Source organism: Lynx canadensis, chromosome A1 (assembly GCF_007474595.2).
Source record: "Lynx canadensis isolate LIC74 chromosome A1, mLynCan4.pri.v2, whole genome shotgun sequence".
NCBI classification, from domain to species: Eukaryota; Metazoa; Chordata; class Mammalia; order Carnivora; family Felidae; genus Lynx; species Lynx canadensis.
In genome coordinates this window covers 51347183-51374579 of record NC_044303.2, presented here as the reverse complement: position 1 = coordinate 51374579, position 27397 = coordinate 51347183, and the positions used below count along the sequence as shown (strand labels likewise).

Sequence of the window (27397 nt, the reverse complement as noted above, 5' to 3'; positions counted from 1 at the left end):
CTCTGGTACTTTGTGGTCCTTACAACATTTCACTCACAGAATCCCCCTTAGGATCTCTTGTAGGGCTGGTTTAGTGGTGATGAATTCCTTCAGTTTTTGTGTGTTTGGGAAAACCTTTATCTCTCCTTCTAATCTGAATGACAGACCTGCTGGATAAAGGATTCTCAGCTGCATATTTTTTCTGTTCATCACATTGAAGATTTCTTGCCATTCCTCTCTGGCCTACCAAGTTTCAGTAGATAGGTCTGCTACTACCCTTATGTGTCTAGCTTTGTAAGTTAGGGCCTGTTTATCCCTAACTGCTTTCAGAATTCTCTCTTTATCCTTGTATTTTGCCAGTTTCACTATGATGTGTCATGCAGAAGTTTGATTCAAGTTACAGCTGAAGGTAGTTCTCTGTGCCTCTTTGATTTTAATGCCTGTTTGCTTCCCCATATCGGGGAAGTCTCAGCTATGATTTGTTCAAGTACACCTTCAGCCCCTCTCTCTTTCTCTTCCTCTTCTAGAATTTCTATGATACAGATATTGTTCCATTTGATTGCATCACTTAGTTCTCTAATTCTCCCCTCATACTCCTGGATTTTTTTTATCTCTCTTTTTGTCAGCTTCCTCATTTTCCATAATTTTGTCTTCTAATTCATCTATTCTCTCCTCTGCCTCTTCAATCCGTGCTATGGCCGCCTCCATTTTATTTTGCACCTCATTTATAGCATTTTTTAGTTCCTCATGACTGTTTTTAGTCCCTTGATCTCTGTAGCAATAGATTCTCTGCTGTCCTGTATGCTTTTTTCAAGCCCAGTGATTAATTTTATGACTATTATTCTAAATTCTTATTCCATTATATTGCTTAAATCGGTTTTGGTCAATTCGTTAGCTGTCGCTACTTCCTGGAGTCTCTTTTGAGGAGAATTCTTCCGTTTCATCATTTTGGATAGTCCCTGGAGTGGCACAGAACTGCAGGGCACTTCCCCTGTGCTGTCTGGAGTAACTTGTGTTGGTGGGCGGGGCTGCAGTCAGACTAGATGTCTGTCCCTAGCCCACCACTGGGGCCACAGTCAGACTGGTATGTACCTTATCTTGCCCTCTTCCAGGGACAGGACTCACTGTGGAGTGGTGTGGCCTCTGTCTGGGCTGCTTACACACTGCCAGGTTTGTAGTGCTGCTGAGATGGGATCTGGCCAAGGGCATATTAGATGGGGTGGATCTGCAAGGTACACAGGGGCAGGAGGGGCAGGCTTAGCTTGCTTTGCAGTAGGTGGTCCCCTGCGGGAGGGGCACTGCAGCACCTGGAGGGAGGCAGGCCCCTTGGAGGGATGGATCCGCAGAAGCACAACATTGGGCGTTTGCATGGTGCAAGCCTTTATTCATTTGTTGAGAGAGAGAGAGAGACACACACACACACACACACACACACACACACACACACACACACACACAGTGTGAGTAGGGGAGGGGCAGAGAGAGAGGGAGACAGAGACTCTGACGCAGGCTCCAGGCTCTGAGCTGTCAGCACAGAGCCCGATGTGGGGCTTGAACTCACAGGTGAGATCATGAACTGAGTCGAAGTCGGAAGCTCAACCCACTGAGCTACCCCGGAGCCCCAGTTTGACACCTTTTTAAATTCATGTATTTTTAAAATACATATAAGAATATATTCATTTTAAAAGTTAGGGTTTTTGCTAAACAACAATTTCTAGGTCTTTCCAAGTCACTACTCTAAGAACTGCTTTTTTATTAAAACTGTATAGAATCCTGTAGTCTGGATATACCAAAATATACTGATCTATTTCCCTATTAATGAACAAAATTTTTAGATTATTTTTTAATGTTTCAGTATTATCTATAATGCCCCAGTGAACACACAAACACACACATGTATATACGCACAGAGTTTGTTTTTTTTTTTATTTTTTTTTTTTTTCAACGTTTATTTATTTTTGGGACAGAGAGAGACAGAGCATGAACGGGGGAGGGGCAGAGAGAGAGGGAGACACAGAATCGGAAACAGGCTCCAGGCTCCGAGCCATCAGCCCAGAGCCTGACGCGGGGCTCGAACTCACGGACCGCGAGATCGTGACCTGGCTGAAGTCGGACGCTTAACCGACTGCGCCACCCAGGCGCCCCTACGCACAGAGTTTTATACTCATGGGAGTGTATTGCTATGAGGTGGCTTTCAAGAAGTGGAATTGCTGAGTCAGAAGATAGTCAGAATTGTCATATATACCTGCCCTTTTCTCCCTTAATACTCTCTTCACCAACCGCATGTGAGAGTCCGTATTTTCCCATACTATCTGCATCACTATACAGTTATTATCATTTAATAATATTAAATACTAATATTAATACTGTATGCTAATACTGCACTATTATTTTCAATTTTTGCTATTTTAATTTTATTCTGTTAATATTTAAATACATACTATATGATATGAGATAGACAATGTCCTTGCTCTTATGGAAGTCATCTTTTTTTTTTTTAACAGAGATAAAGACTGTACAAAATGATTAATATACTTTACAGAGCTTGCTCAGCATTATTAAGGAAAAAGAGGGCGCTATGATTGAGGTTAACAGCAGTGACCTATATTCCATTCAGTGGAGATAGTATAAGTTAAGACCTTAAAATATAAAAAGAACCAGGCATTTGAAGAGTTAGGAAAAGTTTTCTGAGCAGGGAGAGCTTAGTAGACCCAAATGCTTTGGTACCAGCACGAGCTTGGCTGTGTTTTAGGAACTTGAAAAAAGCCAGTGTGGTTAAAACATAGTGAGTGAGTGGCACAAAAAGAATTCAAAGGAGTAGGCAGGGCTAGGACATGCAGGACTTTGTAGGGTAGATCAAGAAATTTGAGTTTTCTTCCAATAGGAAGTTTTTGTAGGATGTTGAGTTGGGAAGCAACACTAAGAGATTATACTTACTGTGTGGAAAATAGATGGGAAGGAGGCAGGCACAGATACAGGAGGTTACTGCAGTAGTGCAAGGGAGAGAGGATGGCATGAAACTTAGGGTTGTGGTGTAGATCAGATTTGAACAAATGAAAGGGAATTACACAAAATGCCACAGAGACAAGAATATAAAAAAAGTGGGAGCGCCTGGGTGATTCAGTCAGTTAAGCATCTGACTTCAGCTCAGGTCATGATCTTGCAGTCCGTGAGTTCAAGTCCCATATTGGGCTCTGTGCTGACAGCTGGCATTCTGTCTCTCTCTCTCTCCCTCTCAAAAATAAATAGACATTAAAAAAAATTTTTTTAATAAAAAATGTGAAAGAGATTTGAAGAATATAATAAGATCTAGTACACATCCAAGAAGAAAATATTAGAAATTAGAGAAAATAAAGGAGAAAGACATTTGAAGAGATAATGCCTAATAATTTTCTAGAACCAAAAAAAGGTTTAAATTTGCAGATATCTGGGACGCCTGAGTGGCTCAGTTGGTTAAGCGTCCAACTCGTGGTTTCAGCTCGGGTCCTGATCTCACAGTTCATGAGTTAAAGCCCAGCATCTGGCTCTGTGCTGACAGCATGCAGCCTGCTTGGGATTTCTCTCTCCCTCATTGTCTCCCCCTCCCCAAGTCATGCTGTCTCTGTCTCTCTCAAAATAAATAAATAAAACTTAAAAAATAAAAAAATAAAAAAATTCACAGATATTAGAAATTGTGTTTCCATTATCTACAATCAAGAGAAATTGTAGTGAAATTATAGAACACTAAGACTAAGATAAAAATCTTAAAAGCAACTAGAGAAATAATCACACACACACACAAACTAATTAATAGATTAAATTAAAACTTAATAGTACAATTATATTAATGCTACTAATTATAGCAGGTACTTTCATAGAATTTGTTCTGTGCCAAGTATTATTTTTAAGTTTAAGATAAAGATTTTTTAATAATTATTTTTAATTATGGTAAAAAACAAAATTTAACCATTTCTAGTTGTACAATTCAGCAGTGTTAGGTATATTCACATTGCTCTACAGTAGATCTCCAGAATGTTTTTATCTTGCAAAACTGAAACTCTGTACCCAAAGAACGGTTCCCTATTACTCTGTCCCTCTAGCCTGTAGCAGCCACCATTCTACTTTCAGTGAATTTGACCAGTTTTGATATATAAGTGGAATCATACAGTATTTGTCTTTTTTGTGACTAGCTTATTTCTAGCATCATGTTTTCAAGATTCATTCGCATTATAGCCTGTGACAGAATTGTTTAAGGCTGGAATAACATTCCATTGTATGTTTCTACCACATTTTATTTATCCACTATCCATCCATGGATGCTTCGGTTGCTTGCGCCTTTTGGCTCTTGTGGATAATACTGCTATGATTGTGAGTGTGTAAATATCTCTTCAAGATTGTCCTTTGTATTTAGTAAATTTGGATCATCAAGCACCATTGATTGACAAAACCATCCTTAATAAATGAATATGATTGTTAGCTGTATCTGACATAAATCAGATTTTCAAAAGAACCTGGGTATTCTGTATAGGAATACCAGTTGTGGAAAAAATGAGAATTTTGTTCTTCCTTCCCATTTACTCTTGTATTAATGCTTTTAGGGAAACTTATAAAATTATCCACAGCAGCATTTTTTTGTAATGGAAAAATTGAGTGGTTTTCATTTTTTTGCCATCATTAGTAGAATGGACAAATAGCTGTAATATAGTCACATGAGCTATTAATACTCTATAACAATGAGAATGAATGAGCTTGCAGTTATACACCATTGTATAAATACATTGTAAGCATATTCTCTTGTTTGAAGAAAGCAAGCCACAGAAAAACACATAAAGTGTTTATCCTGTTCATAAACAATTCAAAACATGAAACTTAAATAATACACAATTTTGATATAACATATGAAAAATCATAAACGTAAGAAGAGAATGATAAACTTTTAAACTTCAAAGTAATTGCTACCTTTGAAAGAAAAGGAAAGAAATTAAGTAGGGAGGGAGATCCAGGGCACTTAAAAGGTAGTAGTAATGTTCTTTTTACTGGTGCACATTATGGCATTATTCTTCATACCTTATCTTGAAAATATTTTGTTACTATTCTTTTGTATGTACTCTGTAGTTGATTAAAACAACTTTTCCAAAAAGAATTCATAGCAAAAAATTGGCAAAGAAATGGAGGCAGCTTTTTGAGAGTTTTTTTATGGAAGAGATAAGAGAAATGAGATAATGGTGGGGGGTATTGTGGGTCCCTTATGGTTTACTGTTTATTAGTAAGGTTGAACACCTCCTTACACTTTATTTGTGTTTCATTTGTGGAAACAGCATTCCAAGTCTTTTGTCCACTTTTGATATTAGATTGATACCTCTTTTTGTCTTGCAGGAGCTCTTATACATTGTGAATACTGTTCTTTTGTCGCATGTGTTTTTCACATATTTTCTTTCAACTTGCCCTTTGTCTTTAGACTTCATCTGTAGACTTTTTGTTGTACAAAGCTTTATATATGTGTGCACCATGTGTACTATTGCTCCTGTACTCATAAAAAAAAATCATAGCCCGTGTTACTGTTTCATTCAAATTATTCCACTTATAGTGACATAAATCATTTTATTTATATACTTAGCTCAGAGAAAATAATGAGCTACATTTTATCCTCTTTAAGCTGACTGTATGTAATCCCTTTGTATCATCAATTCTACTTTAGAAAAAATTTTTTAATGAAACTGTATGTTGAAGTGCTATAATTATTCTTTCTTGAAGGTTTCGACCAAATACCAGAGAGCTGTGGTGTTACAATGCAGTGGTTGCTGATGCCAGACTTCCCTCTGCAGCAGACATGCAGTCCAGATGTAGTATTCTAAGTCCTGAACTTGCCTTACCAACAGGATCAAGGGCTCTCACCACCCGATCTCATGCAGCTTTGCACATTCTAGGTAGGGTTGCTCTTTGATGACCAGTTAATTTTCATTCATGCAGTGTGCTGAGAATTTTTTTTTGAGAATATTTAGATTTGTATGTCATTTTTTCATGTGTGTTAAACAACAAAATACTAGGTGCAATGTAAGTTAAACCCCCTAGCTTTAAGAGGTTTGTTTATCCAACAAAGAACAATACATCAGATTTGAACCAACATAGTTTGTGTATGTCCAAGTATAAAGCATCTCTGAAGATAATTTTCCTAATAGGTATTTTTTTAAATAATACCTTTGTTTAGGTTAAATATATTAACTTTAGAGATACAGATAGAATATTCAAATATATAATTATAATATTTAATTTATATACATTATTTTAAATGACATCCTATAAAATACATATTCATATAATTATAAATTTTATACATATTCTTTTTTTTACATAACACAGTTTCTCTTTACTTCTATTTAATTAATTTGAAATACAGCATTTTTTCAGTTTATATAGATATTCTGTTGGTGGAAATTTTGTACCAATCCACATAACTACTTACTTTGTTGTTTTTTAAAAAGATCCTTAAAAAGACTTATTTATGTTTATCTAAACCTAGCAGTTGTGAAGTCATATTCCTAAGTATAATTACTAGAGCATACATATAATTCCTTGCTTCTTTTTTCTCAAATTTCAGCTGGTAAATCGTTATAAACATCCAAAACTAAAGATGCAGTTTTTTGCAAAACATTGACATATAGAATGTGTTTAAATATGACAATTACCTAAGCAGTGGAGAATTCTTATTGGTTATAGGTGTTCTCTCATGAAACATTGTTTAAATTTTGGAATACATTTATTGAGCACAGAGTTAACTATTTTAATTTATTCCCTACATCATCTCCTGTCATCAATATAATAGGAAATTTTAATTTCAAGGAGTTGAATTTTTGTTTGTTTGTTTTTAGGTTGCCTTGATACCTTAGCAGCTATGCAGGATTTAAAAATGGGTGTTGCAAGTACAGAGGAGGAGACTCAAGCAGTAATGAAGGTTTATTCCAAAGAAGATTATAGTGTAGTGAACAGGTTTGAAAGTATGTATATTTATCTTTAGGAAATATTGTTTTATAAGTGAAATATAAATATCTTAAAACATAAATTATTTATTTGTGTCCTTTAGGTCATGGAGGGGGCTGGGGTTACTCTGCCCATTCAGTAGAAGCTATACGTTTTAGTGCTGACACTGATATTTTACTTGGTGGCCTTGGTCTGTTTGGAGGTAGAGGAGAATATACTGCGAAAATTAAGGTAAGCAGTTTTTTGACACTGTTGCCCTTTTTTGAAGATGTTGGTTTTGACTTAGCTTATTATTTTATATATATATAATATATATAAAAAAGGACTTGAGGAAACATAGCTAAAATCTAATATAATAATAATAAATCATTGACTCATCAGAAAAGCAAAAGTCAAGAAGTGAGGAAATGATGGAAAATGATTTTATAATAATTTTAGGCTGAAAAAGACTATAATAGTCAATCTCAATCCTTTGTGCTGAACTTCCTAGTGGTCTAGGAACAGCAGTACCTTTTGATATGCCTCTATTTTTGTAGCCACTTTAATAATGAGGGCACAGGTGTTTTGATTCAGGGACATTTTGATGTAGCCTTAAAAGTCATTAGGGGGTCTGGGTGGCTCAATAGGTTAAGCATCCACCTCTTGATGTCGGCTCAGGTCATGATCTCCTGGTTTGTGAGATCAAGCCCCGCAATGGACTCCATACTGACCGTGGAAACTGCTTAGGATTCTTTCTCTCCCTCTCTCTGCCCCTCCCCCCCGCTCATGTGTATGCTCACTCTCTCAAATAAAGAAACTTTTTAAGAAGTTAGCATTTTTGATGCCAAATACTATGTAAACAGACATGATCACCCTAAGAGTGGGGACCAGGAATGAAGTGAGAGATGGAATATGAGGTATGGAATTCATCAGGTAGATAACATAAAAATAATCAAATGTCCTAAGTTTACTTTACCTGTTGATCTCAGAAAAGACCTGCAATTATTGCAAGCAAAGGATGTGCTCATTCTTTGAAAATTCACTAACAGCTTGAATGTTCTACTTCTCAAATTAATCTGATTTTGCCTTTTTTTTCCCCATGTTTATTTTTTTGAGAGAGTGACAGAGTGCGAGCAGGGGAAGGAGCAGAGAGGGAGACACAGAATCTGAAGCAGGCTCCAGGCTGCCCGACACGGGGCTAGAACTCACAGACTGGGAGATCATGACCTGAACCTAAATTGGCTGCTTAACCAACTGAGCCACCCAGGTGCCCCAATCTGACTTTGCCTTTAAAGTAAAACTATAGTTACTGCCTTAATTTCAATAGCAGGCTTCATTAAAAATTCTCAATTAAATGCCATCTGTTCAGGAGATAAATTCTTAGTTCTCTCAATAATATCTAAAAATTGGAATGCCTGCGTAGCTCAGTCAGTTAAGTTAAGCAGCCAACTTCGGCTCAGGTCATGATCTCACAGTTCGTGAGTTCAAGCCCCGCATCAGGCTCTGTGCTAACAGCTCAGAGCCTGGAGCCTGCTTCAGATTCTGTGTCTCCCTCTGCCCCTCCCCTGCTCATACTCTTGTCTTTCTCTGTCTCAAAAAACGAGTAAACATTAAAAAAAATTGTTTTAATATCTAAAAATTATATTGTTAAAACTCCCTTAAAATGATGGTTTTTGAGGACACTTCCCATAGAGACCCACCCAGAGCTGACAGACTTAAAAACATTTGCTTATTTCTGGCTATGATTGTAATACATGTGGTAAAGAAACACAGATAATATAGAGATTAAGGAAGTAAGAATTAGAAGTCCCTAGGGATAGGGATGGAGTAATGATTAAGGATACCTATGGCATAGATAGATAGATAGATAGATAGATACACACATACATACATACATTCATACATATATACAAAGGAAGGGGAGAGGGAGGGGAGGGGAAGAAGGAAGAGAGGAAGAAGGGGAGGAAGGACAGTAGTTTTAGTTTTTGGCTTATTTCAGAGCAATTTCTTTGAAAGGGTTATTTTAAGATGTCTTGGTTCAAAGTTAAGATTGAGAAGCAAACTCAGTGAATTACATAATGCTAGTTGGCACTGTCTAGTAAGTTTATCAAGAAGATTTTTTTTTCTGGCCCTGAAAAGTTTTTTGTTTTGTTTTGATGATATTGAACACCATACTGACCCCTGTCTCCAGTAGTTGTGGTACAGAAGTATATAGGCCTTCCATAATCCTGTCTTTATAGTGGATGTAATTTTTTTTTTCTAAGTCTCAAATCCTCCCTTATTCCTCCAGTACACTGGATGTGAACTTGCCTTTGTAATTCAGTTATTAGTGAGTAAACTAAGGTTTTCCAACGGAAGTCTTTTTTTATTCCTCCACTCACCTCTCCAAGGTATACATTTTTTTTTTTCTAGCAGTAAGCCTCTTTATTTTTTTGTTTTGTTTTGTTTTGTTTTCATATCTCTGGTTGTTTCTTCTGTCTTTTTTGTAGGTTTGTCCTCTTCTACCTGGACACTAAATGTTGGATTTCTTCTAAGCCCAGCCCTAGGGCCCTATTTCTACACTTTATATTTTCTCCTAGACATTCTCTTCTAATCCTGAAGTTTAAATAGCTGTCAGCATACCATGATGTCCAAATTTAGATCTCCAGCTCAGACTTCTTCTTTGACCCATTTCCATGTAAGTGCTTTAAAGGCATGACAGTTGTTAGTCTTTATATCTCAACTGAATTCATGCTCTTTCCCCAGGACCTGGCTTTCTTCCAGTAGTCCCTTTCTTAAATCGTACCTTCCACAATATGCTTGTTACCCTAAGTCAGAAACCTAGACATCTTTTCTTGTTGGATCCTCCTTTACCTCCTTCCTGCTGCTAGAAGAGTCTTCCACCACTAACTACTCTGGGCAAAGGTACTTGTCTTGGACTAGCCACCTAGCTGGACTCTGGACATATTCTTACTGACATGCTTTGTGTTTCCATTCTTTCTCTTCCCTTTCCTTCTTGAATCCACTCTAATCACGTTTTTGCCCCACCCACTCCACCAAAACTGCTCTTGTCAAGGATGTGAGTGGCTTCTGATTGCTAAAGCCAGTGGTCAATTCTCACTCCTCATCTTCCTTAACCAGTGGACATAATTTAATCCAATTAAACCCTTCTTTAAAATACTGTCTTCACTTGGCTCCTAAAGCCCCACACTTGATTTTTGTCCCGTCTCACTGACTGTTCTTCTGAGTCCCAGCCTGGTTACTCATCATCTTCCTGACCTCTGAGTGTTGGAGTGCCAGAACTCAGTCTTGGACACTTTTTAAAGTCTGTTCATCCCTAAAATGATCCAGGCTTATGGCTTTTTAAGTATTTTTCCTCTGATTACTTTCAATTTATTAACCTCCAAAGTCATAGATACAGCTCCTACTTCACATCTCCAGTTGGATAGCTGATAGGCGTTTCGGATATAACATATTCAACACTAGGCTTCTGGTGATCTCTCTAATAAACTTGTTGTTCTGATGTTTTCCCCATCCCAATTAACTGACTTAGGATAGAGCTAACTTTATTCCTCTACCTGCTGGGGCCAGAAATCTTGGAATCATCCTTGCCTTCTCTTTCACACCCCACATCCCCTTCGGCAGCAAACACTGTTGGCTGAACTTTGAAAATAAAGCCAGGATTTAACCACTTCTAAAAACTTTTGCTAATATCAAATCAGTCCAAACCATAGCCATTCTCACCTAGATTATTACAGTAGCCTCCAAACTTGTATCCTGCTTCTGTCCTTGCTCCCTTTATTCTATTCTCAGTACAGCAGTGATTTTCTTAAAATGTCCACCAGAGTATGCTACTCCTTCTGTTGGGATTCCTGCAGTGTCTTCTAGGATTAGATTAAAAGCTACAGGCCTTAGGAGGGCCCACAAAGCACCATAGAACTGCCTGCCATTATCACTCTGACCTTATATTATACTAGCTGTCTCGCTCTAATCCAGCCACAGTGGCCTGCTGTTGTTCCTCAGACGTGCCAGGTATAGTGAAACCTCAGGACTTTTACACTGGCTACTTCTGCTGACTGCAACTCTTTAGTACCTCTGTGGATCACTTCCTCATTGTATTCAGGTCTTGATTCTCTGGTGAGCCTATTTAAAACAATCCTCTCCCGGGGCCCCTGGGTGGCTCAGCCGGTTAAGCGCCCGACTTCAGCTCAGGTCACGATCTCGCGGTCCGCGAGTTCGAGCCCCAAGCTGGGCTCTGGGCTGATGGCTCAGAGCCTGGAGCTTGCTTCCGATTCTGTGTCTCCCTTTCTCTCTGCCCCTCCCCCGTTCATGCTGTGTCTCTCTCTGTCTCAAAAATAAATAAACGTTAAAAAAAAAATTTTAAAACAATCATCTCCCTTACCACAAATTTAACTCCCAATTACCCCATTTTTTTATTTGCATTGTTTTCACCTGTGTGGCCTTGGCCGTTCCTAGGACACTACACAGTATGTGTTGAGAAATATTTGTCGAACATAAGGGGGAAATCATTAAGGACCTTTATGTTATGCTACATACAAAGCAGGGAATGAGAAACCACTGAAAAATTTTAGATTACAGAAATATTCTAATCAAATATTCATTTTACAGAGTACTAAGGATCATTAAAAAAAAACCAGAATGCTTGTGGTTTATAGAACCCTTGTGGAAATGGGCCAGAGCAAGGAGAGAATGGAGATAAGAAGACTGATGAGTTCTAGCTAGTAACAGTGAGCATGCGTGAACTGACAAGCTATGGTACCAGCAATAGAATAGATGTAGTGATGGCAGAAAGATACGGGAAAAAGGATTATTCCAGATTTTTTATCTGAGTGAGTAGGTGAGTGATAATCAGAACGGGGAAGGCAGGGGAGAAGGGGAGTGACTCATTTTAGAACTAGTGAGGTCCAGCTGTAGGAGAGGAATGCAGTGGCTGTTGAGAACAAGATCTGAACTGGAGAAAGATTTTCAAATTATTAGCATATAATTGATAAAATGAGACATCTAGCATAGTAATTATCCAGTAAGTTTTAATGCTCCCTTCTCTTCCTCCTTAGTGTTTTTGTAGTTTACCTGCTATATAATTCTCCAGAGAAATGAGGGGTTTTTTTTATATGTGTTGGTCCATTTTTGAAGAAAAAAGATCTCTTCCTAATAATTCTCCTTTATTTTCACTTAATTTCATAACTTTTCATCTTTGATATCTTCTCTCTTATCCTTTCCTCAGACTTTCTGGTCCTCCTCCCCTTGTTTTATACCCATTTTATTTCATTCTCTTCATCTCTCCTATTCCTGTGCCATATTACTTTGAACTATTTTAAGGATCCTTATCTTCTATTATTCCTCTCTCTCTCCATAGCTAAAATTTTTCTAGCCTTTTTGCTGCGTATTTTTCTAAATGCTCCATGAGTATTATTTCATGTAATTCTCACAATTACTATGAAGTAGGCACTGTTAGTGTCCATTTTCCTTTTATGCATGAGGAAACCATGTCCCATATCTCACAGCTTGTACGTGTTGAAGCAAAATTCTTTCTCCTTGGAAGCTCACTTAGATACAATGCATTGGTTGAATTCTTTCACCTCCTTCAGATGTTTATATTTGGTACAGAAGAACTTGGAGCATTTACTATAAATAGATGAATATATAAATAAACTGAAATTAATATAGGCCATGAGTTTCTAAATTTAAATGTGTAGGTTTGTGTATTCAACATTAAAAAAGCAGGCATTCTGAGGCACCTGGGTGGCTCAGTCGGTTAAGCATCCAACTCTTGATTTCAGCTGAGGTAATGATCTCACAGTTCATGGGATCGATCTCCATGTTGAGCTCTGTGCTGACAGCATGGAACCTGCTTGGGATTTTCTCTCTCCTTCTCTCTCTGCCCCTCCCCCATGCTCTCTCGCTCTCTCAAAATAAATCAGTAAAACTCAAAAAGAAAAGCATGCATTCTCATTTTTACATTCTGCAGTGTCCAGCACATTTATGGAAACACACAAAATTATAAACACATTATTCAGCAGGTTTGCATGATTGAATGACAGACTAGAAACGATGTGTTTTTTCTCCTTTCCCCAGCTGTTCGAGTTGGGTCCTGATGGAGGAGATCATGAAACCGATGGAGACCTTCTTGCAGAGACTGATGTGTTGGCTTATGACTGTGCTGCCAGGTAATGATTTCCCAATTACTCAGCATCATCCTTACATACTTAATATGAAAAATTCATTGTAAGTGAAGAAACAAACATGAAAAGGATGTTTTAAATAATCCGTGATAAGATGCTTGAGATATTAAATTGTGTATAAGTGTTGCATTTAACAGAGCTGCATTAAAACTAACAGTATTTTCCCTATTTGTATTTTATAAATTATTTCTCCATTGAAGATTGGATGAAACTATACATATATTTTATATACCTTTGCTTTCATGCATCCCTTAGAGAACAGCTACTGTGCTAGCTTTCCAGTGATGTGATACAATTATTTACTACCTGGAGCATGTATATAGTATGAAATAGAGAAGGCCAGAAGTCCAATCACCTGTGCGCCCTAACACCATGCCCATAGTATGTGCTTGTTTGTAACATGCTTGGGGTGGTGGCCAGCTTTTACTGAAACCTCTTAGGAGGTTACCAGAATCCAGATGTTTATTTATAAAGTTTCATTAAGTAAGAAGAGACTTAGATTTTATCAGTCCTCTCTGTATAATGCCACGGAATATCTCCAACACTATGTTATGGCAAGTTAGTGATTTGAATCAGGGAATATTATGGTGTGAAAGAGAATAAATTGAACTTCAAAATAATAATAGTATACTTCTTCCCAGTGATAGTTACGTTAAAACCTGTGTGTCATACGTGAGCTTTTTGCTAGTGAAAATGTGATTTCTGAAAATGGTAGTAAGGCATTGAGTCTGCTTTTAACAGATACGTACTTTGAGAACAAAACAGCAAACTTAAAGAAAATTCTGTTTTTTCACTTCAGGCATTTACCAATGTCAGGAGATACTTTTCAGTCATATTTTATGTGACAAAAAATGAAGATCAGGAAAAGTTAATTGATTAATTTTTAACAAAGCCTTAAGATGCCATTGTCATTTAGCATTTATTTTTGAACATGTAATTATGGGACAAAAATAATATTGTTTCACATATAGAGAATCATGTAGAGTGTATTTATTTGCCGACTAACAAAGCCCAGGTTCCTACAGCTAGCATTAAAGGACTTCCATAATCATTAATAGCATCTTTTTTAACTTACTTCCTACTAATCGTTTTTATCTGTCTTAACGCTTTAACCCGACTGGACCCCCTGTCATTTTCAGGCGCTGTTGTGTACCTTCATACCTCTACAGTGTGTGAATTTGTCCCCTTCCTCAAATACCCTTGATTCTTTTTTCTATCCCAGTTTCCCAGCTACAACCACTATACTCCATTACCTGGAACTAAAACTTGTGTGTATCTTTATCAGATGTCCTTATTTATATACATGCTTTCTCCTTCTATTTTAGTAAAATTTTTTGTGTAGTTACTATGTGACGGGCACAGTTCCAACACTTTATTTGAATTTGCTCAGTCCTCAGAACAATCCTGTGATCTAGACCTCATCTTCATCCCTATTTTCAGATGAAGAAACTGAGTCACAGAGAGGGTGTAATAATTTGCCCAAGGTCACACAACTAGGGTTGTGAAGCTGAGCCTTGAATTCTGGCCATCTGACTCCAAAACCATTTTCTTAATATGCTACCTCTGAAAAAACTTGACTTAAATAAATGAACTTTAAAACTAAAATTCAGAGTTTCATTTTCCAATGACACTGGCATGGTTTGTTTGTTTGTTTTTAACAACAATTAAAAGATTTTGTGTTATTTTAATATGAAAGTTTTATAACATTTAAGCAAGTTGTAGAATTCAAGGTTGAGGGGTGTCATCACCACAACACAAATGACTATTATTATTTGTGTGTTATTGTCAAGACTTTTTAATTTTTTTCTGACTTTTTTTTTTGTTTATTTGTGTGTTTATTTATTTCAGTGATCTCTATACCCAACATGGGGCTCAAAGTCACAACTCTGAGATCAAGAGTTGCGTGCTTTTTTAACTGAGCCAGCCAGACACCTTTTTTTTCCTCTTCCTTTAATTTTTTCTTCTTTTTTCAAAAAATTTTTTATTATTATTTTCATTTAAATCCAAGTTAGTTAACATATAGTGTAATAATGATTACAGGAGTAGAATTTGGTGATTCATCACTTACATATAAAACCCAGTGTTCATCCCAACAAGTTCCTCCTTAATGCCCATCTCCCATTTAGCCTGTTCCTCCACCCTCCTCCTCTCCAGCAACCCTCAGTTTCTTCTCTGTATTTAAGGGTCTCTTGGGGTGTGTCTCCCTCTCTGTTTTTATCTTATTTTTGCTTCCCTTCCCCTCTGTTCATCTCTTTTGTTTCTTAAATTCCACATATGAGTGAAATCATATGATATTGTCTTTCTCTGACTACTTCTCTTAGCATGCATAATACAGTCTAGTTCCATCCATGCTGTTGCAAATGGCAAGATTTCATTCTTTTTGATCAATGACTAATAATCCTCTTTATCTGTTCGTCAGTTGATGGACATTTGGACTCTTTCCATACTTTGGCTATTGTCGGTAGTGCTACCATGAACATTGGAGTGCATGTATGCACTCTTTTTTTTTTTTAGACTTTTATTTTTAAGTTTATTTATTTTTAATGTTTATTTTTGAGAGAGAGAGAGAGTGCAAGTGGGGGAGACGCAGACACACACACACACACACACACACACACACACTCACACAGAATTCGAAGCAGGCTCCAGGCTCTGAGCTGTCAGCACTGAGCTCAACACGGGGCTCAAACCCACGAGCTGTGAGATCATGACCTGAGCCGAAGTCAGATGCTTAACCGATTGAGCCACCCAGGTGCCTCTATTTATTTACTTTGAGAGAGGGTGGGGGAAGGGCAGAGAGAGGGAGAGAGAGAGAGAGAGGGAGAGAGAGAGAGAATGAATTCCAAGCAGGCTCAACATGTCAGTGCAGAACCTGATGCAGGGCTCAGACTCACAGTGAGATCATGACCTGAACTGAAATGCAGAGTTGAATGGTTAACCGAGTGAGCCACCCTGGCGCCCCCAGACTTTTTTAAATAGAAGGTTTTTAATGATGTTTAATAAGAATATTATACAATGTATTTCATGCTTTGTTTATAAAGGATTTAAAACCAATAAATGCAGGGTGCCTGGGTGGCTCAGTCAGTTGAGCGTCTGACTGGCTCAGGTCACGATCTTACAGCTGGTGAGTTCAAGCCCCACGTCGGGCTCTGTACCGACAGCTTGGAGCCTGGAGCCTGCTTCGGATTCTGTGTCTCCCTCTCTCTCTGCCTCTCCCCCATTCACATTTTGTCTCTCTCTGCCTCTTAAAAATAAATAAACATTAAAAAAATTTTTTTAATAATAAATAAAACCAATAAACACACATGTAGCAGGGCAAAGGCATTGTCTTTGACTCACTAATTTTTCTCTCAGAGAAAAGTATGCAATGATGTTTGATGAGCCAGTTCTCTTGCAAGCTGGATGGTGGTATGTAGCATGGGCTCGAGTGTCTGGACCCAGCAGTGACTGTGGATCTCATGGACAAGCTTCTATTACCACAGATGACGGGTAAGCAGAATGTTTAAGTATTACTTAAGCAGCTCTCATTTTTGTTAGTGGAATATTGTTTTAAAAGCTCAGAGGTCTTTCGGTAAGGTAAAAATGTTAGTAAGACTAGAATATAATATGACTGCCAAACATTTAAGTTTATGTGATCTCATACCAAATTTAAGGTCTAGACAGAACAGGGAGACAATAGGACTGCTATTCTTTGCTCTTGCCATTTGTCGTTTGTATGTATTTCTGGGTGTTATATTGTTTAAGAACTTATTACCAGTTAGAAATTATATAAAGTGGCAAGGTAAATGAGGAATTTGGAAACCATAAAAAAAGGAATAAATACTTGCTGTGCAGTTTGATAGTTCTTATGAAAGCAGTTTATAAATTGCAGAGCTTTGGCAATATGAGATGGTACAGTTTTAATAAAATGTAGGGAAATTTACTGCTTAAATTTCATATATAGAGCATTTTTAAGTTTATAAAATACTTTCATATCTATATTCTCATTTGATGGCCTCAACAATTACGTGAAGCCATTATTAGCCCTGTTTTCCTCTCGGGAATAGAGAGACAGAAAGTGAAGTGATTTGCTTCACATCATATCGCTGCTGTGTGGCAGAACCAAATCTAGACCTGGAATCTCTTGACTCTAACTCCATCCTTCTTTATTCTCAGTATTCTGATTTTGTGTGTTTGGAAGGACCATTACTTAGAAGAGAAATTCAGTTTACTCTTACTCTTCTTGAGCATGAGTGAAAGTTATGTAACAGTATATTTCAAATAGTTATGTTCTATTCATAACAGAGCTGACCAGAAACAGAACAGACTAATGTAAGAGGTGAAATCTTTGTTCCTGAATGTTCAAGTAGAATGCCATAGAAGAATCAAGTCAGCTGTAATGTATCCCTTTCTACTTACTGTAAGATTACGTGTTAGCACCAGGGAGACTGCCTTGGTCCTGGACCTCATGATTCCACATGCAGTTCATTGAACTTTGGAGTATCACAGCAGTTTAAAGCTGCTTTAAATAGAAGGTATCATGTGTGTGGTTGAGCACATTTTAAACTGTAAGTTGAAGTATTTTGTTACTAGCTTATTGTTCTGGTTAAAGTTGAGCTGGAGGGACCTGCCGCTTACCCATGGCTGCCTGATCAGGTTCATTTCCTTCATTTTATTCCTTAAGCCACTCAGAGCTTGAACCAGAATAAAAACAATTCCTTTTTACTTGTAGGTTTTTTTCTTAAAGAATGGATCTCTGTGCATTAACATATATTTGAAAAGGCAATTGTCAGATTTCTTATTTTCTTTCATGAATCTCGAATCATGTTGTTTTTTGGTGTCATTGTTATTTTTTCTCTTCTTAGGGTTGTTTTCCAATTTAAGAGTTCAAAGAAATCAAATAATGGTACAGATGTTAATGCTGGTCAGATACCTCAATTATTATACAGGTATTTAGCATATTTACAGTGAATTAATATGGTTTGTTCCTCTGTTATAATGAGCTAGGATACTATAAAATATATGACATAATGAGAGAAATCACTTGAAGCACTCAGAAAACTATAACATACCAGAAGAAATATAGCTACTTTTAACAAAAACACTTAATTTAATATTTTGTATATTTTTAAACATTTTCTACTTTGAGCATGATTTGAAACTTTACCTCATGACTCAGACTATCTGTATTATGCCATTAACAGTATTTTAATCTGTAGATTTTCATAGCTATTTCAGAATATTATAAAGTAATAAAAATTTGTCTTAGAGAAATGATATTGGGGTGTTCGATAGGGATTTCAGATGCAGGCCTGATTGATTTGCTGCTGTTTTGTGTTTCCTGTTTGTCTTGTGATGGAATGAATTAGAAAATCCCTTACTGCTAAAAGTTTCCACTTTTGAAGTATGAAACAGTAACTTGTCCATGTGATAGTACTTATTATATTTGTAACATTATTTAAGAATTTTAATTACTTTATGGTATTTGAGACATTTATGGAAGCATATGCCTATGTGTCTGCCTACCTGTTTCTAAACTCAATAATTTACTCAATAATTACTCAATTTTTAGAATGAAGAATTCAAATAGGTAACCCTTGCTAGAAAAAAATGTCATTCCTTGAGTAGTAAAAAATCTAAAGAAACACCTCTAGAGCAGTAACTGTCTCTTATGTCTTCCTTTCCTAGTAATCACTTTTAAAAATCGAGGTGGTTTAAACCTCACTTTTCCCAGGAAGGGATTTTTGTTTGTTTTTATGCAATTTATTACAGTTAGTATTTGTAATATATAGCATTATGAACATAGCAAGTTCCTTGGACTACTTCTGGGTACACTGATTAAATGATGTTTTAATTATATAGCACTTAATATTTAATAGCATATTTTGCTATTTCAAAAATGTATATTTTGAAAAGTGTCGTTGGACCTTCTAACATAAATTTATGTGTATCTGCTACTTTCAGACTTCCAACCAGTGATGGTAGTGCCTCAAAAGGCAAACAGCAAACCAGCGAACCTGTACATATTTTAAAGAGATCTTTTGCAAGAACTGTCTCAGTGGTAAGCCATTTTTTTAAAAATTTCAGGTTCTTTGTCCAGTGCTCCATTTCATTTTGATGTTTGGCGGTTAGCCACCCTTCTGAGAGTTTATCTCAACATAGTTTTATGAACTCAGATTTGTTTTTAGATTAGCACTGACATCCCAGGGCAAAGAATAAATAATATGTACTTTAAATAATGGGAAAGTAGAGATGTTGGCTGACTTTAACATGAACTTAAACATGAACTGAAATAACTGGTGGGTTTTCTAGTAAATCTTGTATGAATACATGTGCTGAAGGAGAAAGTGAAGGAAAAATTAAGGCTGATAATTGACTAAAAAGTGTTAATCTAATGCTTGAGGAGCTAAGTAGAAGAGTTGTATATTTAACTCAGGGCTCTGTTGAACTACTTGACCATCTGCATTCTACATTCAAAACTATGCCACATTACTGGGGTTACTAGTGTAGAATGGAAAGCCAACATGATGTAATTGAGAGATCATGGGAAGTCTGAGTTAAGTTCTTGTCCTGTACTAGTTGAGCATTCTTATGCAAATTATTTAAATAAACTGATAGCATCAGTATGAATTTCTGTTGACATAAAGGATACAAAAATGCTTTTTTAATTGTAAGGCACTATATGAATGTGATTCATTAATGTAGTCAGTAGTCTTTCATGTTGGTAAAATGCATAGGGAGAATGTTTTTTTTTCCTTTTTGTATTAGTTTTTTAAAATCACAAGATTAGTATACATCCCTGGTTTGGAATAGGGTAGAGTAGGGATAAAACTATATTAAAAGTACCCTAAAGTTCTTTCCCTGTCACTCTGTTATTACCCCATATAACTACTGTTTACATTTTGATGTATATCCTTTCAGACCATTTTTTATATATACACAAACTTATTAGTCTTTCATACAGTATGCTATACAACCTTCTTGTTTGTAATGATAAAATTTTGCATCTTTTTAAAATTTTCATAGGATACACTAAGTACTGCAGAACAACTAGAGATGCAATACTACAGCAACAGCGTAGAGTTTAATTTTGCTTTCAAGTAAACATAGATTTGTAAATATTTTTTATTTTTTTCCTTACTTATATGATAAACTAGATAGGTTGAGAGCATGGAAACTTAAAAATGTATTTTTAGGGGCGCCTGGGTGGCGCAGTCAGTTAAGCGTCCAACTTCAGCCGGGTCACGATCTCGCGGTCCGTGAGTTTGAGCCCTGCGTCGGGCTCTGGGCTGATGGCTCAGAACCTGGAGCCTGTTTCCGATTCTGTGTCTCCCTCTCTCTCTGCCCCTCCCCCGTTCATGCTCTGTCTCTCTCTGTCCCAAAAATAATAAATAAAACGTTGAAAAAAATGTTTAAAAATGTATTTTTAGTGGTGCCTGGGTGACTCAGTTAAGTGTCTGACTTTAGTCGTGACCTCACAGTTTGTGAGTTCAAGCTCCACATTGGGCTCTGCACTGACAGCTCAGAGCCTGGAGCCTGCTTTGGATTCTGTGTCTCCCTCTCTCTCTGCCCTTCCCCCACTCACACTCTTGTCTCTCTCTCTCAAAAATAAATAAACATTAAAAAACAATTTAATGTATTTTTAAATAGGCAAATATTGAAGAATGTTGTTTTTATAGATGCCTAACTACTGTACCTTTTTTGCCAAGCTTCAAAGGTACTCCTAATGGTAATGTGGTAAATGAACTAATAGAATGTCTATTATTTGCACTAATCAAAACACAGTAAAAAAGTTCAAATAAAGTTTTGAAGTTGATGCCATCTTTCCATTTGATTCAACCTATGGATCATTTGAACTAACTGTTACCTGTTTTTTCATATTCTGGATTAGGAATGTTTTGAGTCATTATTGAGCATTCTTCACTGGAGTTGGACCACCTTAGTCTTAGGAGTTGAAGAACTTAGAGGATTAAAAGGATTCCAGTTCACAGCGACACTTCTAGATTTAGAGAGACTGCGCTTTGTGGGTACCTGTTGTCTGAGGTTATTGCGTGTCTATACGTGTGAAATTTACCCAGTATCAGGTATGAAGCTTCTTTTTAAATGACTTTAGGGAGAAAATATTTGAGACATTGAGAAGGTCTATATGGGAAAACCAGGAATTTAAGATCCCCACCTGCCTTTAACCTCCAAAAATGAGGGGAGAAAGTCAGCTTTTGTGACCTTTATGTATTTACTTACGAAGAGTAAAATAGATTACATGTTATGCTGATAACAAAAAGTCATGTCAGGCTAAAAATTACTCTAATAAAGTATTATTTTAAACAGATTTGGTCAAATAGAAAACTTTTGAACAACTCATTTGGACTTAGAGGCTGAAACCAATATTTCAGGGTCATATTTTTTTCCTACTTAGATTTTTAAAAGAAATAATTTTGGACTGCATTTAATCTCTAAATTGTTTCATCTCTAGGTTATGAGTACTTGTGATCTCTAGTTACATAGGAAATTACTTGAATTATATTAAATGTCTCCATCCATATTTATTATCCTATTTAATTAGCAATCTGCTTTGTTCCCTCAAAGCTACCGGAAAAGCAGTTGTGGAAGAAACTAGCAAATTAGCAGAATGTATTGGAAAAACTAGAACTTTGTTAAGAAAAATTTTATCAGAAGGAGTTGATCACTGCATGGTGAAGTTGGATAATGATCCTCAAGGATATCTCAGTCAACCTTTGAGTCTCCTAGAAGCTGTCCTTCAAGAGTGTCATAATACCTTTACTGCCTGTTTTCATTCTTTCTACCCAACTCCTGCCTTACAGTGGGCTTGCCTTTGTGATCTGCTGAATTGTCTGGATCAGGTAATTTAAGTTTGTAAAATGTTAGTTGAAAATATGATATGTTACTTAATACTCTTTAAAGTGCTGTTGCCTCAATCTTTCTAACTTTTATAAAAGGTAAATTAGGACATTGGTTTGGTATATGTGACTTAAATAAAGTTCAAAGACATTTTTTTTTCTGTTTGATTTATCATTTTTACTTGTAAACTTGACAGGCACATTGTGCAGTTGCTGATTTGCTTTTTGAATCTGAGTAAGCATGTGTGCGTAAGAGCAAGAATAGTTGTGAGCAAGTGTGTAAGAGCAAGGACAGCACTAGAAGGGCAGCTCCTGCAGCCTCCTTATGTGCAGAATGGTCAGGAGAAAGAGCTGTGAGTGAACTTGCTTGCTAACATTCATTCATGAGGAAACCACAAGCCTCATAAATGTGTATGCCCCAAATCACAGTTTCAAAATGCTTGAGGCAAAAAAATGGCAGAACTAAAGGGAGAAATAGACAAATTCACAGTGATAGTTGGAGACTTCGACACTCCTCTGTTAGCAATTAATAGAACAACTAAACCGAAAAATCAGTAAGGAAATAGAAGATCTGGACAACATTATCAACCACATTGGCTTTACTGACATTTATAAAACAGAATGTCAAGTGCACATGTTATTTTCAAGTATACATATCTTGCTCACAAAGATAGATCATATGCTAAGCCATAAAATAAGTTTTAGTAATTTCAAAAGATTAAAATTAAAAGTTTTCAGACCATAATAGGACTAAAGTTAAAATAAATAGCAAAATATATTGAGAAAAGCACTAAATATATGGAAAATAGACAATAATTCTAAGTAACCAGTGAATCAAAGAAATCCAAAGGAAACTTGAAAATATTTTGCACTGAAAGATAAAGGTATAATGTCAGAAATTGTGAGATGTAGCTAAAGGAAATTTATACTTTTTAAAATATTTATTTATTTATCTTGAGAGAGGGAGAGAGAGAATCCCAAGCAGGCACTGCACTCTCAGCATGGAGCCCAACTTGGGGCTTGATCCCACAAATTGTGAGATCATGACCTGAGCTGAGACCAAGAGTTGGACACTTAGCCAACTGAGCCACCCAGGTGCCCCAAGAAATGTATACCTTTAAATGATAATACTAGCAAAGAAGAAAGGTTTAAAATCAGTGATCTAAGTTTCTTCCTAAAGAAGTCAGAAAGAATTAGCAAACCAAAATAAGAAGAAAGTAATAAAGATATTGGGAGGAAATAATAAAGATAAGAGCAGAAATCAGTAAAGTAAAAATAGAGAAAATTGACCAAAAGTTGGTTCTTCAAAATTAAAACCAAACTAATACACTCATAGCAAGTCTGATTGAGAGACCAGAGATGAAGAAAAAACACAAAATGCCATTATCAAAAATGAAATAGCGAATATCAATATAGATCCAAACAGACATTAAAATGATAAAAGAATATTTTGAACAGCTGTATACCAATAACTTATAATTTTAGGTAAAGTAGACAAATTTCTTGAAAAATATAGCTTAATCAAAACTAGCACAATAAGAAATATAAAAATCTGAATTGCCTTCTATTCATTAAAACATTGAATTCATTATCAAAAACTTTCCCACAAAGAAAACTCCAGACCCAGATATTGTTATTGGTGAATTCTATCAAACCTGAAACAATATCAATCTTTTACAAATTCTTTCAGAAGACATAGGAGACAACATTTCCCAACTGATTTTGTCAAGTTAGCCTTATACTGATACCAAAACCTGACAAAGATATTAAAAGAACGTATTAGTACAAATTTTACTCAGAAACATAGATGCAAAAACTCTTAACAATATTATCAAATCAAATACAGCAATATAAAAAATATATCACACCAAGTAGGGTTTTTCTGGGAAATGCAAGGTTAAACTTTCAAAGTTCAATGTAATTCACCATATTAACTGAATAAACTGGGGAAATTGTATAATCGTCTCAATAGATACAGAAAATGTGACAATATTGGCACTTATTCAATGGTGAAAACTTCCATGCAAACTAGGATTTAAGGAAACTTCCTCAAGCTATGATTATAAAGGATCTCTAGAGAAAAATGCATAGTTAATATCAAACTTAATGGTGAAATACTGAATACTCCTCTAAGCTTGGGAGTAAGGCACAAGGTGACTGTTGTCACCACTTCTATTCAGCATTGTAGAGGAAATTCTAGCACCTTCTCCTCCCCTAAGAAAGTTCACTGTCATCACCAGGGCATCCTAGCCTATTTGAAAGATATTCTAGGAATGACATCGGGGTAGGCAACTTTGTTTTTATTTTATTATTACTGTTTTTTTTAGCTGTTTACATACTGAATTTATTATTCTTGTCATTAAAAATGTATTTCTTTGTGGTAAAAACACTTAATATGAGATCTCCCTCTTAGATTTTGAGCATACAGTATGATATTGTTAACTGCAGATGCAATGTTGTATAACACATCACTAGTGCTTACTCATCTTTCATAACTGAAACTTTATACCTGTTGAATACCAGCTCCCCATTTCCCCCTCATCCTATCCATACTCTTCTCTGCTTCTGTGAGCAGACACTGCATATAAGTGGAATCATGCAGTATTTTGGCTTGCTGTAACTGGCTTATTTCACTCATAGTGTTCTCCAGGTTCATTGATGACCTATAGCAGAGTAGTGTATTTTACCACTCAATTTCCTGAGATAAGGTTATTGCCTGGACTGGTGCACAACTTACTCTCTCAACCTGTCCAGTCTCATATGGTTTTCTTTACTACTGAACTGGCTACAGAACAGGCTAGCATTAACAAATGTTGGTTTAACATATAGGATATTGCTGTTAACCTGAATTTGTAGTACAGATGTTTGATGAACTAAGTAACGTATACACAGTTTTTGTGAATTAGGATATCATGTCTTGATAAGTTTTTAATATTTTGTCACAAAATTTTACAAGTATGCTGTTAATTTTCTGAACAGATATATAATGTGATGACATATTTTGTAACCTTAGTGAAATGTTTATTATAGTAATTCATTATGCTACATTACCATTAGTAAATGTTATAGTTGCACAGAATTATAATTTAAATCAGTAATTATTTGAGGAAAATTGTTTCAGTGCTTGTTACTGGACATGTCTTAGATATATACTGATTGGGGCCTTTTTGATGTAATTCTTTGAGCATAGTGCTAGAGAGGACTAAGATTCTGAGGATATATAAACTCATTGAATGGAGAATAGGAGGCTGATATTTGACCATATTTAATAATTTTACATCTTCATTGGATAGTAACTTAAACAGTTGTGTTTAAAAGTATTGATGTAATTAAATTCTATATCAAGACAATTAAAATGAGTGCTAGAAAACTTTGGTATGATTTAAAAATTGTTTAACTTTTGTGTATCCAAACATTTGGATTAAACTGATGTCATATTTCTTTGATGGGCTCATCTTTCTTTTTTTTTAAAGGATATCCAGGAAGCAAACTTCAAGACTTCAAGTAGCCGATTGCTTGCAGCTGTTATGTCAGCTCTGTGCCACACTTCTGTTAAGCTGACTTCCATCTTCCCTATTGCATATGATGGAGAAGTACTATTACGATCAATTGTTAAACAAGTTAGCACAGAGAATGACTCAACACTAGTTCACCGGTTCCCCCTTTTGGTAGCACATATGGAAAAGCTCAGCCAGGTAGGTCTTTTCCCAAAGTATCTTTTATACTGAAGTAAATGGAGGGCATATTTAAGTTGGTGCTTATTCTATATTGATATTTACCAAATAAGTATGTGTTTCACAAGAAGAGCTAAAATTCAGGGGAAAAAATTCTCATGTTTACCTGTAAATTTGCAATATTCTTTCTCTCATTTTTTAATTTTGAATGAAACCTAACCTATAAAAAATTTGAGAGTTGCACAGTGAATTCATATATTATTCATATTATTCACATATTATTCACATAATATTCACATATATTATTTGCCAAACCATTTGAAAGTTGCAGATACTATAAGCAAACTTGTATATTCTCTTATTTTAAATTTTTTTTTTTCAACGTTTATTTATTTTTGGGACAGAGAGAGACAGAGCATGAACGGGGGAGGGGCAGAGAGAGAGGGAGACACAGAATCAGAAACAGGCTCCAGGCTCCGAGCCATCAGCCCAGAGCCTGACGCGGGGCTCGAACTCACGGACCGCGAGATCGTGACCTGGCTGAAGTCGGACGCCCAACCGACTGCGCCACCCAGGCGCCCCTATTCTCTTATTTTAGATTGCTAACATAGAATTCTTAGGGAAATAAGTAAATTTTTGAGACATTTTTTTTTCTATAACATTTTGGTGTGTTAAAATAAGTACTCTAAAACAATAGTCACAGGAAACATGCTTTAGAAACTGTTTCTGGTTTATTAGAAAGCACTATGGAGAAAAATTAACTTAAATACACGTGAAAACCATATATAATACTATCAAGTTGATGAGGAGTAATCTTTAAAATGAAAGCCAAAAAAAGCAGTAGAAAATAGAATAGTTATCCTAATTATACAATAGCAATTTTCTGTTGACTGAAGCAACAGAAAAATAATGAGAAAAATTTAAGTGACATATAGAAATGAAGGACAATAGCAGAATGGGAAGAAAATTTGCGGTTAATAATACTTTGTAGAATTACAGTAGAAATAATAAGAGTAAATATAAGAGGGTCTTTAGAGAGTAAGCCATTATGGGAAAAATTTAAGCCTTACTAGAAATTAAATGTGGATGAATTAAGGTACTAATTTATCTGTAAAAAATTAAGAAAAATGAAGAGTTTTTTTCTCTTATCAAGTCCTACACTGGTGAGACTATGAGGAAACCTCCTGAACTTATTGATGATGGTTCCTGGCATTATGTAATTAATCTAAGTAATCTTTTTCTTTCGGTCTCTCATCAAGTATTTATTGTGTACCTTCTATTTACTGGGATTATAATTAGGTATTAGTTGAGGCAGGAGTCAGCTCTTGAATTGGCAATGGGGGAGTGCCTATAAACTGGAGGATATTTTTACAAGATAAATTGTCAATTCAGTATTATGTTGTTGAATATTTACAAAGTAAATTATCCAAGGGAATAATTGAAAGACTGAAGCCTTTTGTGTACTTTATTAAAAGGAAAAATGGAAAACCTTAATTAGAGTCCCAAATGTTCATCATTAAGTGAAATACTTGAATTTGGATATATCAACTTGATAGAAAAAGGTTCAGCCCTTAAAAATAACTTTATTTACATTTAATATCAAGGCCAATGTTTTTAAACTTTTTAGTTAGAAAATCAGAAACTAAAGTTTATGTACTTTAGTATGACTATGGTGTACTGTGATGACTATGTAAAATATGTATGCAAAAGACATACATATCTTGTAATATGTATTTAATACATATTTTGTAAGAAAATACTGAGAAATGAAAATAACACTTAGGTGATA

General features: G+C 35.9%; 1 protein-coding gene across 8 annotated transcripts in view; it reads left to right on the top strand.

Annotated features, from left to right (window-relative positions):
- The window catches only part of MYCBP2 (MYC binding protein 2), a 283331-nt gene that overhangs the window by 121230 nt on the left and 134704 nt on the right, over positions 1 to 27397 (top strand). For all 8 annotated transcript variants that reach the window (XM_030312209.1, XM_030312183.1, XM_030312194.1 and 5 more), the window contains 10 exons: positions 5713 to 5885; positions 6828 to 6953; positions 7040 to 7167; positions 12991 to 13082; positions 16452 to 16586; positions 17942 to 18025; positions 19041 to 19137; positions 20968 to 21160; positions 21663 to 21937; positions 25408 to 25629. In XM_030312209.1, coding sequence (XP_030168069.1) covers positions 5713 to 5885; positions 6828 to 6953; positions 7040 to 7167; positions 12991 to 13082; positions 16452 to 16586; positions 17942 to 18025; positions 19041 to 19137; positions 20968 to 21160; positions 21663 to 21937; positions 25408 to 25629 — 1525 coding nt within the window. The remainder of the gene's footprint in view (positions 1 to 5712; positions 5886 to 6827; positions 6954 to 7039; positions 7168 to 12990; positions 13083 to 16451; positions 16587 to 17941; positions 18026 to 19040; positions 19138 to 20967; positions 21161 to 21662; positions 21938 to 25407; positions 25630 to 27397) is intronic.